This window comes from Typopeltis vanoorti, chromosome 2, assembly GCF_054136105.1.
Source record: "Typopeltis vanoorti isolate ZY-2024b chromosome 2, IOZ_Tvanoo_1.0, whole genome shotgun sequence".
NCBI classification, from domain to species: Eukaryota; Metazoa; Arthropoda; class Arachnida; order Uropygi; family Thelyphonidae; genus Typopeltis; species Typopeltis vanoorti.
This window is the reverse complement of record NC_143550.1, coordinates 26514811-26529514: the sequence shown is the minus strand read 5'-3', so window position 1 is coordinate 26529514 and position 14704 is coordinate 26514811. Positions and strand designations below refer to the sequence as shown.

At 35.0% G+C, this 14704-nt stretch overlaps 1 protein-coding gene across 3 annotated transcripts in view; it reads right to left on the bottom strand.

Moving 5' to 3' along the window:
• LOC150108890 (E3 ubiquitin-protein ligase RNF123-like) overlaps positions 1 to 14704 on the bottom strand; it is a 660886-nt gene that overhangs the window by 183281 nt on the left and 462901 nt on the right. For all 3 annotated transcript variants that reach the window (XM_090410696.1, XM_090410708.1, XM_090410702.1), the window contains one exon: positions 11319 to 11452. In XM_090410696.1, coding sequence (XP_090266822.1) covers positions 11319 to 11452 — 134 coding nt within the window. The remainder of the gene's footprint in view (positions 1 to 11318; positions 11453 to 14704) is intronic.

The window sequence follows — 14704 nt, the reverse complement described above, 5'->3', positions numbered from 1 at the left end:
GATGTAGGATTCTATTAATTTTTTCTGATAAACCATTTAATGCATGGGAGTGTTGTGGTTTTACTGTAATCTATATTACTTTTTGATGAAGTTTTATGAAGAATTTTATTAATAGTATTTTTGCTATAGCCATTATTTATAAATGTATTGCTAATAGTTTATAATTCTTGTTTAAGAGCTTGTTCATTAGAACAAATTGTTATAGCTCTGTTTTTGAAGGTGTTGATGACCAAATTTTTGTAGGTGGTGATATGAGTTCACATATATATATTGGCCAGTATGTGTAGGCTTGTGGTAAACAGTGAAGGAAAGACTGCCTGAGGGATGTCGTATGACCAGTGTATCCAGGAAAGGAAGGGATTTCTGATTTTAAATTTAAATAGTAAATTGTATGCACTCATGTTGTTTGTTCAGGTGGCTAAGGAATGTGTTTAACGTTTGGCAGCTGTGTGGCCAGATAACAAAAACATCGTCAACATATCGAAGCTAAAAATTGAAAGCCAAACGGCTATTTTTCTGGCACCCTTGTTGTTCAACTGCCAGTAAGCAAAACTCTAAGATCGAGAACTATGAATCTATGAGTTTTTTTTTTTTTTTTTTTAAAATAATGTAATTACAGTATTACATCCCCTAGGAGCTGTGTTTTTACATTATGAGAAAATATCAGGGATAGTGAGGGAGCTTGCTCCCTCGCTATCCCTTAATTATTATTAAGGATGCCAGAAAAATAGCCATTTGGCTTTCAATTTATGTTATAATATACAAACACACCTTTATGGCATTCGTATAGTAAAGGTATGCAAGTTCTTTTCACTTAAACCTTGTTATCTTTCAGGTCTACCTACTCACTGATGAGACCTCAAAAAAAGGTTGAAACCGGTCTGGGTTTCTCTCCTCATTATGTAATTACAGTATTACATCCCCTAAGGGCTGTGTTTTTACATTATGAGAAAATATCAGGGATAGTGAGGGAGCTTGCTCCACCTTTGCTTTGAGTTGCCTTGGTGTTGTACTACCAAGTGGTCATTTACACTTGGATTCACCGATAGTTTTTCGGTATATATGAAACTCATAGATTCGTATTTCTCGATATTAGAATTTTGCTTACTGGCAGTTGAACAACAAGGGATTTGTATTCCCTTAATTAATATCAAAGCCAAACTGTAGATTTTAAAGTAAAGGAATCTAGAGCAAGTTGCTCAAAAGCTTCCATATAAAAGTTAGCAATTGGGGGAAGAGTGGTGAGCTCATGGTCGTACCTTCTTTTTGTAGGTAAAAATTATTTTGCCATATGAAGTAACCAGAATGTAGTATGTAGCCAAAAACAAAATGTCAGGCAGAAATTTGTTCTGTAAGAGAAGAATTGTGTTACTGATTGGGACATTCGTGAAATTCTTTATCTAGGAGGAGAATGACCTACCAACTCATTGAGTGTTGACGATAATTTCTTGGCTAGGTGATAATTAGGGCTGTCTATACCCTCAACTATTGGCCGAAGCAGAATATTTTTATATCTTGGGAACACCATATATTCTGGGAGAAGAGGTGTAATGGAGTATTAGTTTTTTTAACAGTGGCCGATGGCCAAGAAGTGACAGACTTAAGTAATTTCAGTTTTTTTCTTAATCTTTTTAGTCAGATTATAGTTTATAAGTTGATAGGAACTGGTATCAGAGACTAGTGATTCATCTGATAGAGGTAAGTTTATCAAGGATGTCTGTGGCATTACCTTTGTCTGATTTTGTTATAATTATTATATTACGTGGAAGAGACTTAATGCCTCTTTATATGTGGTATATAACATCCAGTTCATTAACAGTTCTAGGTGCTAATGTGAAGTTTAAGCCATTATGTAAGTTCATTGTTATTTAGGGTGTGGATAGATAGGTCAAACATTGCCTGCATGTGGTTTGTCGCTCCTCATCTTACTTGTTTGTCATTCGCTGTTAGAGTTATTTGCTGGGGAAGAGATATTCTGATTGGTTAGTTTCATATGATTGGCGTTCAAATTCGTTGTTGTTTTAAAATATGAAATTTAGCCTTAAGTTCTTCTTTATTACTTTCCCGAATATATTTAGCTGAATTATCAATGATTCCCTCAAGTACATTCAAAATGTCTGGATTTGTATAACTAGAGAGTTCAGACCGTAAATTTAAAACTTGATTTTGGGTCATTTCTAGGTTTTTGCAGGCTGTTTGAATTTGTTCCTTAAGTATGGCTTTCTCCATATGTGCATAGATATGAAGTGCTTTGGCAGAAGTAAATTTCTTTTTCAGCTTGGTGCAGTTAGGAATAACACTGCTGTCTCTGCACCTTTTTAAAAAGGCTAGCCGATTGATCAAAAGTGAAACACGTATCTTTAGCTTACCATAATGATTGCAATGCTCGGGAGTAACATCTGTATTTACTAATTTTTTTTTTCTCTCTACCAAAGGTCAGGCCAGTAGTTTTAATGGTTGACTAAATCAATGTAACTTCAGCATATCATGTATATTGTAGTGCAGATTGTTTCTTTGTATACGTGTTATACTCCAGATGATGACCTTAATGCAAAGGTCAAAACATCGCTGATTATTTTGGTTTATATTAAACTGAAGTTTTACTCTAACATGATAGTTGTTTCTATAATTTTTGAAGATGTATTCTGATCACCATGTAAGCATGAAGGAAAGGAAGCAACTTCATGAATGTGCTACTTGTATATAGATGTTAATGACTTCACATCACTTGCCTTAGTATCCCATAATTCAAAGCAAATATACTTATGGACATGCATAATGCTATGCATGGTGGGAAGGGGTCACTACTCAGACTGGTTTCGACCTTCATTGAGGTCTTTATAAGAAAAATTATAAGGCGATTGATGTGAAGTCATTAGCCTCTATATGCAAGTAGCCAAGTCATGAAGTAACTTCACATGCAAACTTTGCTTACGCCTTGGATAAAGGATTAAACCAATATAATTTCTTGGCATCTTTAATTCATAGTATAACCAAGTGAAAAAACTTTCAACATCTATCTCTAATCCAGAGTATTTTAGTAATAGGGTGTGACATCTATTGACTACTTGTATATTTATCACCCTCTGTTGTATAAGTTGTGGTGTTAGGAAGTGTCCAGTAGAACGACAATAGGCTCTCACCCTAAGGTCATCAAGTCAGTATGTGACATCGTTCTCTGTGAAATGTTCATGTGGTAACTAAGATTAGTGCCATAGGACACGAGAATGAAATCTGTTGGGTGAAGATTGTTCTGTGACAAAAAGACTCGTTGTCACAGAACAATCTTCACCCAACAGATTTCAGTCTCATGTCCTTTGGCACTACCACAGTGCTAAATAGGACAACCCTCTGTGACCTGTATTCTTCCTTCTCATGGTCAAAATATTGTTTTACTTTTCCTGATCCAAACATCTGCTTATAACAGCAATCATCCTCACAAGAATCATGGCCTTCATCTCTTATCCACTCCAAATTTGCAGCCACCATTCATGCCTTAGTCCTCAAAAAAGTGTGCAAACACAGTAAAAAAATAAAAACCTCTGCATACCACAAATGGCTCAAGACCAAAACTCCAGTTACTCATTTTGCCTATGCAAAATGAGTAACTGGAAATGAATAAGTAAAAATACGTACTACATCTCACAACAGCCATAAAAGAATCATTATCAAATCCAAATCAGCTTTTGAGAGGGCCAAATGCTGAAAACTTGACTCTTGTCTAAATGGCAGTCGAATCTTCTGGTCCTTTACCAAGGCTATTAGGTGCAACTTTTGTCCATCCAAGTTTCCACTAGTTTCACATCCGGATGGTACTGTAGTCACCTTGGGAACAATGGCATCCCTCTCCTCTTCCAATTCCAGCTGATGAGCTGGGTAAAGTTCCCTCCACTCCACCAAGAACTGCTCTCTTCATGTCACCAATAGTCTTCTGCCAGAAAGACTAATCCTTAATAACCTGAACACAAACGAAGCATCTGGTCCTGATGGTATCCCAACAGATGGTACCATCTGATCCTAATGGTATTGTTAAAAAACTTGTGCTCCAGAACTTATCCTGTATCATCTCTTCAATCTATCCTATTTAACTGAGATCTACCATACAGTAATGGAAAGGCCTACATTCAGCCCATCCCAAAGAAAGGTGATAAAATTCAACCAATAAACTACCATCGAATTGCTCTCTCTTCTGTTCTTTCTAAAAATACACAGAAAGTCATTAACAAACAACTCTTGTACCACCCAGAGATCTACTAACTAATCAGTGACCAGCAATACAAATTTTGCCACTTGCAATCTACAACTAAATCTAGCTTTCACCACTCACCTCTGGCCTCAAGCCATGGAAAAATTCAGAGAAATTGCATACTTACTCTCAAAATTTAAAAGCATTTGATCGGGTTTGGCACAGGGGCCTACTTGGCACACTGCCATCCTTTGGTGTGCCTTCTGCATTCTACAACTAGATTGCCAACTTTCTCACTGGTAGCTCACTACATGTCATGGTTTCCTTTCCTCAGATTTTCCCTCCAATGCAGGAGCATCCAAGGGTTCCATTGTTTCACCATTCTCTTCTTCTTCTTGTATATAAATGACCTAATCTCACAGACTTCCAATCCCATCCATAGCTTTGTCAATGACAACTCCATTCCTCCTTTTCATTTAAGAAATCCTTTAGTGTCCAAGTTTTAGAATCCTCAAGACCCACCATAACCAATGTCCTGAACTCTGATCTAACTATATCTCAATGAGGCAAGGACAATCTTATGGACTTCAATACTACCAAAACTCAGTCCTGTCTGATCTCTTGAAAGAAAGAGCTTACAGTCCTCTCTCTTACCCAGATATCCAAACATGATCAGATTTCCCTTCATGAACTGACCTATACCTTCAGCCAAAAAGTTGAAATGTGTTTTGCACAAACACATTTCAAATATAGCTTCTGCAATGTTTGTCAAAAAAACTTGTACTTTTTTTTTTTCTGCACAAGATGCCACCTTCACAGCTGTTATCTCTATACACATCTCAAATCCACCCAACTGTTAAATATTACTCACGTTTGGGGCAGTACATCAAAATCCTCTCCAAGATTGCTCAATTCTATCCAGCAGAGGACAATCCGTTTAATTAATGACCCCTCTCTCTCTCTTTCTCTCCCCCATATCCACTTCAATCATTCCCTCACAGACATTCACTGTCTGCCTTATGCCTCTTCTACAGATACTTTAATCCACAGTGCTCTGCTGAATCGGCTCTGCTCAACCTTCTTGCAAAATGATTTTGACGAGCCACTGCTCTAGACATTCACCAAACCAACTTCACCGCCTCTTTCATTCTACCTACTTCTATTCTTTGAAACAGTCTACCCCACTCTGCCTTCCACAAATACAACCTACAGTTGTTCAGAAAAAAATTTAAACAGATCCCTGCTTTCTTATCCTCTTGCCCACACATTATACTGATCTGCTATAAGTCTTGTGACCTTTCACGGTTGGGTCATATATATATATATATATATATATATATATATATATATATATAGATAGATAGACCAAATATCAAAATTAAAGATTATCAACTTGAATCTTTATTTTATGCAAATCATATTATATTCTTATAATATAATCACATCACTTGCCAGTACAAATCTTTAGGATTCTCTAACTATATTGAATAACTACTATAATAAATTTGCTATGACAATCAGCAATAAAAAAACTGAAGAATATGAAAATGTGCACACACAATGAAAACATTAACTACATCCTGAATGGAGAATCTACAGAACAAGTAAAACATATGATATTTTAGAACAATTTTTAGTGAAGATGACAAATTAAATATGGAAAAAGAGAACAGAGTTACAAAAGTAGTATAGTAAGGAATAAGAGAGAAAATGGTTTTGTACTGTCTTGTATAGAGCCACTTTCATCAAACTATTAAAGTGGCTCTATACCAGACAGTGTTCTACCTGATTTTAATGTACACATCTGAGAACTTCTTCTGCTAGCTTCACAACTCTTTATGAGTTTTTAGCTTGCAAAACAATTTTTAGCCATTCGTTTCTTTTCTGTGCAATAATCTTTTCTTAATTGTTGGAAGTTTTTTCACTTAGTTATACTATAAATTAAAGATACCAAGAAATTATATACTTGGTTTAATCCTTTATCCAAGTGTAAGCAAACAAAGTTTGCACCTGAAGTATTTTCAGAACTGGAGCAACTCATGGTAAAGATGGTATGACTTCACATCACTTGCCTTAGTATCCCATAATGCAAAGCACATCTTCTTGCAGACATGTATAATGCTATGCATTATGGGAAAGGTCACTATCCAGACCTGTTTCGACCTTTATTGAGGTCTCATCAGTGGGAGCCAGACCCAGAGGTGATACCAAGGTTGAAGTAATGCAGAAGTCATATTTTCATATACAAGTTACCAAAAGGTGTCACACCTTATTATTATAATACTCTGGTTAAAGGATTAAACCAAGTATATAATTTCTTGGTATCTTTAATTTATAGTATAACAAAGTGAAAAAACTTTCAATAACTAACTGTCTCTAATCCAGAGTATTATAATAATAAGGTGTGATACCTTTTGGCAACTTGTATATAAAATATGACTGCTGCATTATACATTATACTTCTGCATTACTTCAGGCCTTGGTATCACCTATAGGTCTGGCTACCACTGATGAGACCTCAATAAAGGTTAAAACAGGTCTGGGTAGTGATCCTTCCCATGATGCATAGCATTATACATGTCTACAAAAGAGATGTGTTTTGTAGACATATATAATGTCTACAAAGGCAAGTGATGTTATGTGAAGTCATACCACCTTTAACATGAGTTTCCCTATTCCTGAAAATACTTCAGGTGCAAACTTTGTTTGCTTACACTTGGATAAAGGATTAAACCAAGTATATAATTTCTTGGTATCTTTAATTTATTCCAATTCTTAACTTTTAAAGTTGTAAGATATTTTTGTACATCATCAATCCATCTTAATGGCCACATTTCATCCATATGTTGTTACAGGTCTTATAATTGTATTATAAAGTTTTAATTTAGAATTATGATTAAGAATCATATTACTCATTAACTTTTTATAAATATAATAACACTTATTTCCAGCCATGATTCTACTATTAATTTCATCGGATATATTATTGTTTGTTGTTCTTAATGAACCTAAATATTTAAAACTATCTACAACTTCAAATCTGTATTCACCTATATTATATCTTGTAATATTTTTATTTGTTGTCTTTCCACATTGCATATATTTAGTCTTCTGTTCATTAATTTGTAATCCAACTTCTTAAGCATTTATATTAAGTTGTTCAAATTTCTCTTCTAAATCTTTTCTCCTTTGACTTATTGCTATATGACGATATTGCTATATCATCTTTATATGCACATATTTGCGTTAATTTATTATTAATAAATTCTCTCATAGTTAACTTTCTTATTATTGATTCAAGTACCAAATTAAATAAACTTGCTGAAAGTACATCTCCTTGTCTTACTCACAGTTTATTTCAAAGAGGCCCGTTAATTCCCCTTGTATTTTAACTACTGCTTTGGATCCTTATATGATTTTAATTAATGTAATTAATTTTCCTGGTATTCTCTGCTATGTATCATTTCTTGTCTATTTAATTTATCAAATGTTTGTTGGAAATCAATATATAAATCATGAAGTTTTATATCATATTCTAAACATTTTTTATATATATTTCATAGCATAAATATATTATCAATTGTGGATCTTTTATTTTTGAAACCACACTGGTGTTCTGCTATTATTGTTTCTATATATGGTTCTAATCTTTTATATATCATACTTGATAAAATTTTGTATGTAACATTCAATAACATAATTCTTATATAGTTCTGACAATTCATCTTATCTCCTGTTTTATATATTGGTTGGATTATTCCAATTTTCCAATTATTTGGCATTTTTTCTTCTTTCCATGTTTAATATCAAATAATAAATTTCTTTCCATAAAATTTCCCTTGCATTCTTTATAAGTTTTCCTGTTATTCCATCTACTCCTCGTGCTTTAAAACTTTTAATTTGTTTTATTATTTCCACTATATGTTGGTTCTTGAATTATTTTCTTCTATATTTCTACAATTATTTTTAAATCTTAATACTCCTTTTTTAATTCTGCTGTCATTATAAATAATTCTTTAAAATATTCCTTCCATCTTTCTTTAACTAATTCTTTCTAGTTAATACTTTTCCTTCATCTTCACATCCTATCATTTTTATTATTATTACATGATACATCCAAAAGGGGGTGTGCTTTGCATTATGGGATACATACTAATGCAAGTGATAAAAAATCATTAGTCTCTATATACAAGTAGCTCAGATGTCAATATATTTCACATGCAAAGCATTGGGAAAAGGATTAATATTATAATTTCTTAGTATCTTTAACGTATAATAAACCCTAGGTAAAAAACTTTTTATGTACATAAAATATTGGAATCCTGATAGCTAACATATTAATTTGGAAGCTAATTGTCCATAAAAAGTTAGTACTGATTTAAACTTTTCTTGTAGTACTATCATTATCTGATCCACACCTTAAGGCACATTATCAGGATTTTGATGATGATGACAATGATTATTAAACATCTTTCTTATATCTTTTCCCTGTGTAAATTTGGGCACATCACTATGTTGGAACATGGTATTAGTGAGGACTTGTCCATGTACTGAACAGAAATCCAGCAGGCAAGTACCATCATTTTATTAACTTGCTTTCTTCTTAAAAATATCCCAAACCAATTTAAAGGAAGGTCTGCTATTTATTTCCTACTATGCTGTTTAGATCACCAAGAAGGATCAACTCTTCCTTTATGTCAGCTGCCTTCTTTAATGACATGACAAAATTCCTCTGCTCCTTTCCTTATAGAATTTTCTTTGGGACCACAAGGAAAAATAAATCACACTGCTCAATTCCTCACTTTGTGTTTAGTGTTTACTATTATAACTACTCCTTCCTTTCTATAAGCACTATTTCCTAAATATAACATCTTGTAGTTATCATTTAGAGGAATCACTTGTTTTGATCTTCTTTTTTTCGGTAACAACAATTATATCAATATCATATTTTGCCAATTACATTTCTTTTCCATTGATATCCTTTACATTTATGGTGTATCTGGAATTTCACTAATGTTTAGTTGGGGTTTCTCAGTAGGAAGAATTTGCACTGCTTGCCCTGGTTCTCTGAAAAAAAAAAAAAAAAAAAAAAAAAAAAAAAAAAAAAAAAAAAAAACAGCCCATGTAGCATGACATTTCATCATGACCATCATTGTATTTTAGTTTAAACCAACAGAAAATACAGTTTGGTTGGATAAATGTCATACTGCCAGCCATCCTCATTTGTTCCAGGTAGATACCTCCTGAAGGGATGCATCATGAAGATAATCAAACATTAGGTCAAAAGCTCTGGTGCTCTCTCAACATTCATTAAAATGTTGTGTGGAGGCCTCCTTCTCCTAGTAATGCTGACCCTTAAGAAACTTCTAGATGAGTGTATAAGTGTTATAGAATAAGTTCAGAGAACAACGTTGTAGTAATAGGTTAGTAATTACCAAACTCGGATGCCTTATTCATGTGCAAGTTATTCAGGAGTCTTCTGATTTCTTTCTGGTAAAAAAACTAGAGGTGTCATGGAGTGAGTAGTTCATAAAGTGGGGTAGTTTGCCATGTCATCAATGCAGGAGCAAGAAGAGAAGAACGATGCCAGTAGATCAGTTTCTTCTTAGTGATGAAATAATAGTACCATATGGATGTGAGAGCAGTGGAAATATGAGTGGCACAAGTTGCACCCAATGGCCTAGTACAAGAAGGCTTGACGCTCATTAGAACAGCAGGCAAGTTTGTGGCATTTGATCTTTCCTTCCAAAATTGATTCAGATTTATTGGTGGTTTGCTAGCAATTGTTGCAGTCTGCAATATAAGCCAAGTGTGATGCCAAAGTTTTGGTCTTGAGCCATTTGTAATATGCTAAATTTTTTTTCAGGAACTGCCTTGAAATGCTTTTAGGAGAGCTGGACAGGAATTTTGGATAGAATGAAGGATGAAGACTTCAGTTCTGAGCAGGTGCTTGGATCAGAAGAAGTGAAGCAGGAGGAAGACCATGGAAAAGAGAAGGTGAAGGAGTATTAGTACAGAAAGTCATACCATTTGGTATACTTCTAATAATGCCAGAGGACTGGAGATGTGGCTAGGTTCATACTGTTCTAAAGTGCAGGAAACTTAGATCAGGTTGTGGTCTGAATTACCAAGAGGAAGACATCTATGGTATATTTGGAAGGGGAAACTTGTGTGGAAGAGGCCAAATGTGTTAGTGGTGGGGTTGCCTAGCATTCTGTTAAGAAGATAAACTGTCTGAATTAGGTCATCGCTAATGGCAAATATCTCAGCATCGCTGCCTGCTTGAGAAGAGAAGCCAATTTGAGTTGTGGAGTAAAATTCCCAAGGAAGATGATTGTACTAGTTGGGTATTTTAACTACAAAAAAAAATCAATCTTTTGAGATAGGTACTCAAAGAGCAAATGAATGCAACATAGATCGTATGGAAATTTTGAGCCAGGACAAATCAAATTTGGGAGAGGAGAGGGAGGAATTCAAGGTTTTGCATTCTCTGACATGAGGTGTCAGTTGTGATGAATAGACAAATACCAGAAGTGCAAGATGTAGTTTAGGTGCTGCTGTCACCAGCTGTTATTTTAGGAATAATAAATCTGAGTTTGATGACTAATTGGTGTCCTTTTTTTTTTTTTTTTTGTGACTGTGGCAGATTTTTTGTGATCCACAGTACATCATATTTCAATAAGTTACTCATCATTGTATGTAGGGAGAAGAGTTAAATAAAGAGTAGGGATATGCAATAGGAGGTGAAAGACAGACATATTCCACACACACAGAGACCATGCATGCTCTTGGCAATTCATTCTGTATATCACCCAACTTGGACTCCCTTCAGGTATGAACTAGAAGAGTAAATTGCAGGAGGAATGCTGATTCATTACTATCAGGTTTTGTTTCATATAATAATGACTAACAGCCATTTCACTCCTATAACCTAGAATGAATGGTGTCCCTAAAGTGTATCTAGCATATGCTTGAAGGGCATCACTCGCACTGCATGTGAACAAAGAAAGAGGAGGGGGGGTCACTAAATGATGAAAAGCAGCCACAACCATCTATATATTTTATGTTCATTTAAATATAATAAAACAAAACAAAAAAATTAAATACAAAATATAAGAATTAAAAAACTTACTTTTTCTAACTGCCTGTGGGCTGAAATCTGATAAAGACGAATAACTCCATCTAATAGTTCCATAACTGCTTTATAATCATCCTTTTCCTTTGTAGAGGGTTCACTGCTATGATTAATAGAATCTTGAAAGTTATCTGTAATAAAGCATTTATTCAAATAAGTAATTAGCTTCAGTGCTTATTCCTTTGACAATGACATCATTATTTACAATTTTCTTTCTTAAAATTTAAAACCATGAGTAAGATACTTGTAATAAAAACAAGTGACATCATCTTATATTTCTAATAAATTTTATCATTTTCTAGTGTATATATTTAAAGGAGTGTACCAGATATTACGACAATCTAATATAAAACAACTGCTGCAGTCAACAATAAAAATTAAGACTTTAAGACTAGTTTCTCACTGATATAAAATTTTATCTGAACACAACTCTTGTTGTACATGCTTTCATATATATGTTGTTTCATTTTGTCATATAAGGACCATTGCTGTTTCTTATCAAGGATGTGAAAACCTCTGTGAATGAACCTTTTCACTCAGTGGGCATTTTGTGTCCTTATTGGTCTATGCAGCATTGTCTTTATTTGTACCCTAAGCAATGAAGATCTTCTGGCTATAGAAAAGTACATCGGTAAGAGTGAAGTCCTGTGGAGGTTGAGCTTGAGAAAACTCTCACTACAAAGGTCATGTCTCAAGTTTTTAAACTCATGGACTGTGCCATGGCTCTATTTGAAGTACATGACTGACCACATGAGAAGTTCTAAAGTGAAAAGGTGGAAAGTCTTTATATGCTAAAAGGATGTCTACAATCAGAAGTTGAAAAGATGCAAGCTTTCAGTTCTCAATGGAAACCATACAGTTTCCATTGAGAGATTCTTGAAAATGTAGCCTTCAACTTCAGTATAACAAGTAAAGAAAGTACAAATAAGATGTGGTCACTGTGTATTAATCTCGAAAATAAAGAACTACTTTGATTGTTATTTGTTTTATATGTACTGAATATTTTATTTACTATACCTTATTATTTATATTTACAGAATACAGAATGCTTCCTGTGAGAACAGATTTTTCAAAGGAGAAAGTTTTCACAAACTAGCTGATTGGTGGAAAACAGCAGACATGACAGAAGCATATGAGCAATTGGCTCATAAATTTTTCCGCTCACCGTTTCCCTATCAGACAGCGGGCAGCATGAAAAGCATTTTGCTTCACCCTTTTTGCCAGAAATGTTAATCGTTAAAAAAAAAAAGAATAGCACCATTGTAGCCAATGCATGTCGTAAGAGGCAATTAAAATGGGACGCAAGTTATTAAATGAGTTTTATAGGATTGACTAAGAAAGAACCTTTTTCTGTGAAAGGCAGGAAGGAAGAGAATGACGGTCACCCACGGAAATTGCATAAGAGTGTTAGCAAGGGTGCCAAGACTAGATTTTCTGCTTGGAGAATGGTGAATGGGTTGCTAGAGATGGTTGTGAGTGCTTCATCAATGAATGAGTTGAAGGAGAGGTATGGTTCTATGAATAATGCATCTCCCACAAGTCTTCTGACTCCATGGAGATACCTGCATAATCATAATAATATTTAGAGATCTGGTTATTGTTATTTAGAAGATCAAGTAACTCTGCAGAGTGTACAAACAAAGATAGATGGTAGATGTGCTTGTCCTGGACAGCAAGAATAATTACTACTATAAGTGAACAAGCCAGATATTTTTATATCTGAACAAGCTATATATTGTTCAGATGTTATTTTACATATGTAAAATTTTGTCACATTACAGGAAAGATGGACTTTATTATTGTTCATTCACTTTAGTTGTATGCGTCTAGTAGCAAGGCTTATACATTGGTCATACATAACTGGTAATTAGTTTACGGAATTAACAACGCATATAAAGTATATTAATTAAAGATAACTTTAATAAATAACTTCTATATTTCGGCAACGTCATGTTGCCATCTTCAGGAACATAAAGATATGGTATGTGCACGCAGGCACTAACACAAAGCAAATGAGGAAGAAAGCAAGAAACTAATATTGTTCCTAAAGTCCTAATGGTGCCCTCTGGCAGGCTAATATGGTTGTCTTGGCAGTTGGGCTGAAGTTCTCAAAATGTAAGTCTCCCAAATTTGGGGTAGTTTCATGCACCCAAATTTGTTGAGGTTAGGAACGTTTTTTTAGAGCTGATGATGATTCCTTGGATAATCTTTCGTATTTAAACTTGCTGCAGTGTATTATTTTTGTTTTCTTCCAACGGATTCTATGGTGGGTATCTAAGGCATGGTCTGCCAGCCCAGAGTGGCTGTACTGGTGAAACCGGATGTAGTCTTTGTGTTCTGAAATCCTGATATTTGTTGTTCTGCCTGTTTGGCCAAAGTAGGACAATTTGCAGCTGCAAGGGACCTGGTATACACCAGGTAGATCTAAGGGAAGTGGTTGGTCTTTGGTAGAGCAGATAAGGGATGCCAACTTTTTATATGGTCTGTAACAAGAAGTAAGGTCATGTTTTCTGAGGATATTGGTTATTTTCTCAGAGGTGCCCTGGATGTAGGGGATGGTGATAGATTTGGTGTAATCTTTATTGTGGAGGGGGGGGTTGTGGTTTACTGGTTTCAGTATTTTTTGGATTTTTTTGGGGTTATAGCCATTGGCTAAGAAAGTGTTGTGGATGTGGTTTAGTTCAGTAGTTTGGGCCTTGTCATCTGAGCAGATTAATTTTGCCCTGTTATATAGTGTTTTTATGACCCCGTATTGTTGTGAGGGGGGGGGATTGCTGGTGAATGTATCTGCCAGTATGGGTGGGTTTTCTGTAAACAGAGAAAACCAAAGATCCAGCAAGCTGGCGGGTGATTAAAGTGTCTAAGAAGGGGGAGGGTGTTGTTTTCCTCTTTTTCTAAGGTGAACTGGACTCTGGGGTGTTGGTTGTTTAAGTGTGTTAGGAAGGAGTGGAGTGAGTCTGAGCCATGTGGCCAAATAGCGAACACACCATCACGTAATGAAGCCAAATAGTGGTTTTTTGTGGGGCGGAGTTTAATGCTTTCTCTTCAAAGGTCTCCATAAAGAAATTGGCCAAGGGTGGGGAAAGTGGTGAACCCATGGATGTCCCCTCTATCTGTTTGTAGAACTTTTCTTGCCAAACGAAATAGCATGAGTTCATTGTGAACTGAAATAGGGCTGAGATATCGGGAGGAAACTTGGCTTGGATGAGCTCTAGGGTTTCTTTGAGTGGGACATTAGTGAATAGGGAGGAGACGTCAAAACTGACCATTATTTCAGTGTGTTGGAGCGAGAGGTTTTCTATACTGGCTTTAAAGTGGGCGGAGTTTTTTATGTGTGATGGTGTGTTGCCAGTATAGTGTGCGAGCATTTTGGCTAAATGTTT